General features: G+C 42.4%; 1 protein-coding gene across 1 annotated transcript; it reads right to left on the bottom strand.

The window, feature by feature from the left end:
• Positions 1 to 1,697: 1,697 nt before the first annotated feature.
• On the bottom strand, positions 1,698 to 2,630 carry LOC119519784 (olfactory receptor 56-like). The gene has a single exon (XM_037817519.1). The coding sequence runs from the start codon at positions 2,628 to 2,630 to the stop codon at positions 1,698 to 1,700; it is 933 nt and encodes a 310-aa protein (XP_037673447.1).
• Between the last annotated feature and the right edge of the window lie 504 nt (positions 2,631 to 3,134).

Below are 3,134 nucleotides of genomic sequence, written 5' to 3'. Positions count from 1 at the left end.
TGGTTGCTGCACTTAGTGAGACTTAATAGGTGCCATTATAAGGCCTTCTCCAAACTGGTGAACTGCTTCACTGAAACAAGTGGAAGCAGAATGCCTGCCTGACTCTTTAAGTGTATGTCTAACCTGATGGATGGGGCATTTCTAAACCATCCCCTCTCTTGTTTTGTTTAATAAATAGAATGGTTACATCAGAAAGAAAACTAAAGTGCAAAGAATTCATCTTTATTGTCAGAAATAGAAATGCTCAGACCTGACAGCTGATGCCTGAGGAAACTGAGGAAATGCTTATAGTGTAAACCACATGCCCTTGGATTTATCTGCTCAATCACTGTCAAAAACTCCTGATTTATGCCCCACCCGACCCTTCCTGCCGTACACCTTGTTTGGCATATACGTATCTTCCTTGGGCAGATGATTTACATTAATCACTTACATGAAGAATGTCTTAAAACTTTGCATTGTTACTTATCCATCTTGTAGATCAAAACATTTTTTCCATATAATACTCAGTGCATTTTGGATTAAAAAAATAAATCATCTGTTATGTTTAAGGGTTTCAAGGATGACATGAATACACCTACTCTCCGGCCTTTCTTTTATCCTTAGCCAGTTTCATCTCTTACTCCTTTCTTTTCCTGCTTTTAAATGACTGAGTCTAAATAATTTTCCATTGTGCCAATTCAAACAACTAACCAGGGTAATTAAAATATTATGACATTTATTCATAAAAATTATTAAAACCCTTAGGTCCAGTTGCAGTCTATTTATGCTCATAATGTGAGCTGTTAGGACAGTCATATTTTCAAATTTGTAGATTCAGCTAAATTCACTCTATTTTCCCTCTGTTGAAATGTGAATATTTATTCCTGTGAAACTGCATGGCAGAAGGCACAAAAAAATTCAAATTCACTCTAGTGTTATGTTCATTTCTAGAAAGTCCAGTATAATTATGTATTCTTAGAATAAATAATTGAAACTTAAAATGTCTCAGTGTATATTCTTTTTGATAATGGGGACAATTTCATAGAATAACTAAATAGTAGTAGAAGAGTATTTGAAGTAGAATAATTGAATTGGTATTTTGTGGAGGTCTATAAAAGACCTTAGAAATAATCCAATCTAGGCCTTTCATTTTAAAGATTGAGGACCAAGAACACAGCTCAGTTTTTATCTTTGCTAAAGGATCTTTTGGAAGCTAGAGCATTTATAGACATATGGCAATTGTTGGCCTCTTTCAAGGACTAAACTTGATAGACGTTATGCTTTGTGGTTGAATAAGGCGCATTGCTCCAGTTCCCTTTCTTGGTAAAATTTCATCATCTTATTTCACCACCAGCACCACCACCACCATCTCCACCATCACTGCCATCTCCACCACCACGACCATCTTCGCCATCTCCACCATCTCCACCGTCTCCGCCGTCACCACTACTGTCTTCATCACCACCATCATCAATCCTGGAGTGCATACCTCTCAAAGGCTCACATGTCCCAGAGGCCCTAATGTCCCAAAAGAAGTATGAATGAAGATAATATGTTTCACCTGTTTTATGTATGTATGGACTGAATTCATGGATCCAGAGGTCTCAATAGAATTTCAAGTATGGATAGACCAGAACAGAGACTTCCAACCCCTAAGCAGGGCTGATTTAGACCCCAGAAAGTGTTAATGTTTAACATCCATCTTATAACCTGGTTTAATTCAGGCAACGTCCCAGCATCTTTTTCAGAGCGCTCACCACCTCCTTGTTCCTAAGACTGTAGATGAGGGGATTCAGCGTGGGGGTGAGGATGGCACCAAGCATAAAGAGGACCTGGTCCAGCTTGGGACCGTGGTAAGAGCTGGGCCTCATGTAGACCAGCATGGCTGGACCAAAGTAGAGGGTGACCACACTCGGGTGGGAGGAGCAGGTGCTCACGGCTTTGTTCCTGCCCTCAGGGGAGTTCATGCGGAGGACAGTGAGGAAGATGAGGGCATAAGAGGTCAGGATGAGGGACAAGGGAATGAAGAGCACTGCAACGCTTGTCACCACCACAGCCTTCTCATAGGCAGAGATGTCCTCACAGACCAACTTTAGGATGGCCATGACCTCACAGAGGAAATGGGGGATCTCTCTGGAACCACAGATGGGGAAATGCAAGGAATAAGCCATGTGTGCCAGGGATATAAGGGCACCCCCAGCCCAGGAGATAGCAGCCATCTGCAGACAGACCTTCTGGCTCCTGATGAAGCTGTATCGCAGAGGGTTGCAGATGGCCACATACCGGTCATAGGACATGAGGGTGATGAGGATGCACTCAGCGATTCCAAGAGTCAGAAAAAGGAAGATCTGAGTACCACAGGCCACCTGTGAGATGTTTTTCCTCCCCGAGAAGAAGTTGGCTACCATCTTGGGGACAGTGCTAGAGATTAACGTCAGGTCCATGAGAGCCAGCTGGCTGAGCAGGAAGTACATGGGGGTGTGGAGGTGGGGATCCACCCAGATCAGGAGAACAAGGATGCTGTTTGCAGTCAGAGCTACAGCGTAGATCAGGAGGATGGTGGTGACAAGGAAGTTGACATGCTTCATGCCAGGGAAGAGGCCCAGGAGGATGAAATCCATGTGTGAAGTCTCATTTCTTTTATCCATGTCTCTGCTCTGTTTGTTAGAAGTAACTAAAACCAGGAAAAAAAGTCCAGAGTTGGAGAAGTTGTGAAGATTTTTTGGATTTGTTTCCCAAACTCTTTCCTTTGCTAACCTTAGTCAGAATCAACAGGCTGCTATATTTCTGCAAATGACAGCATTTTGGCCAATTACATGGATAAGCAGGCCCAACCAATCCCTTTTACTCCCAGAACAAATTGCTAACTTCAGGACACTTAACATCCAGCCCATATCTGGCTGCACCACGAACCAGGACTATAATTTCCCCTCATGTTCACCTTACTGCTCAGAGACCATTCCTCTTTCCCCTCAGCCTGCCTCACTCTCCTGCTTGAACCTTTAATGTCCTAGGCACAAAGCTAGGATTTGGCGAGACAAAGATGAATAGAGTATAGTCTCATGATAAGAATGTCTAACCTATAGACAAAGGTGAAATGTATCTATAAAAAAACAGGAAAAATGTTATAATGCAAGAATATACATGATACC

The sequence above is a fragment of the Choloepus didactylus genome, chromosome 24, assembly GCF_015220235.1.
Source record: "Choloepus didactylus isolate mChoDid1 chromosome 24, mChoDid1.pri, whole genome shotgun sequence".
NCBI lineage: Eukaryota > Metazoa > Chordata > Mammalia > Pilosa > Megalonychidae > Choloepus > Choloepus didactylus.
Note: the sequence above shows the minus strand (reverse complement) of the source record. Positions and strands in the feature narration are given on the sequence as shown.

Coding starts and splice junctions, on each gene's coding strand:
- LOC119519784 (XM_037817519.1), bottom strand. CDS start 2,630: ATGGATAAAAGAAATGAGACTTCACACATGGATTTCATCCTCCTGGGC.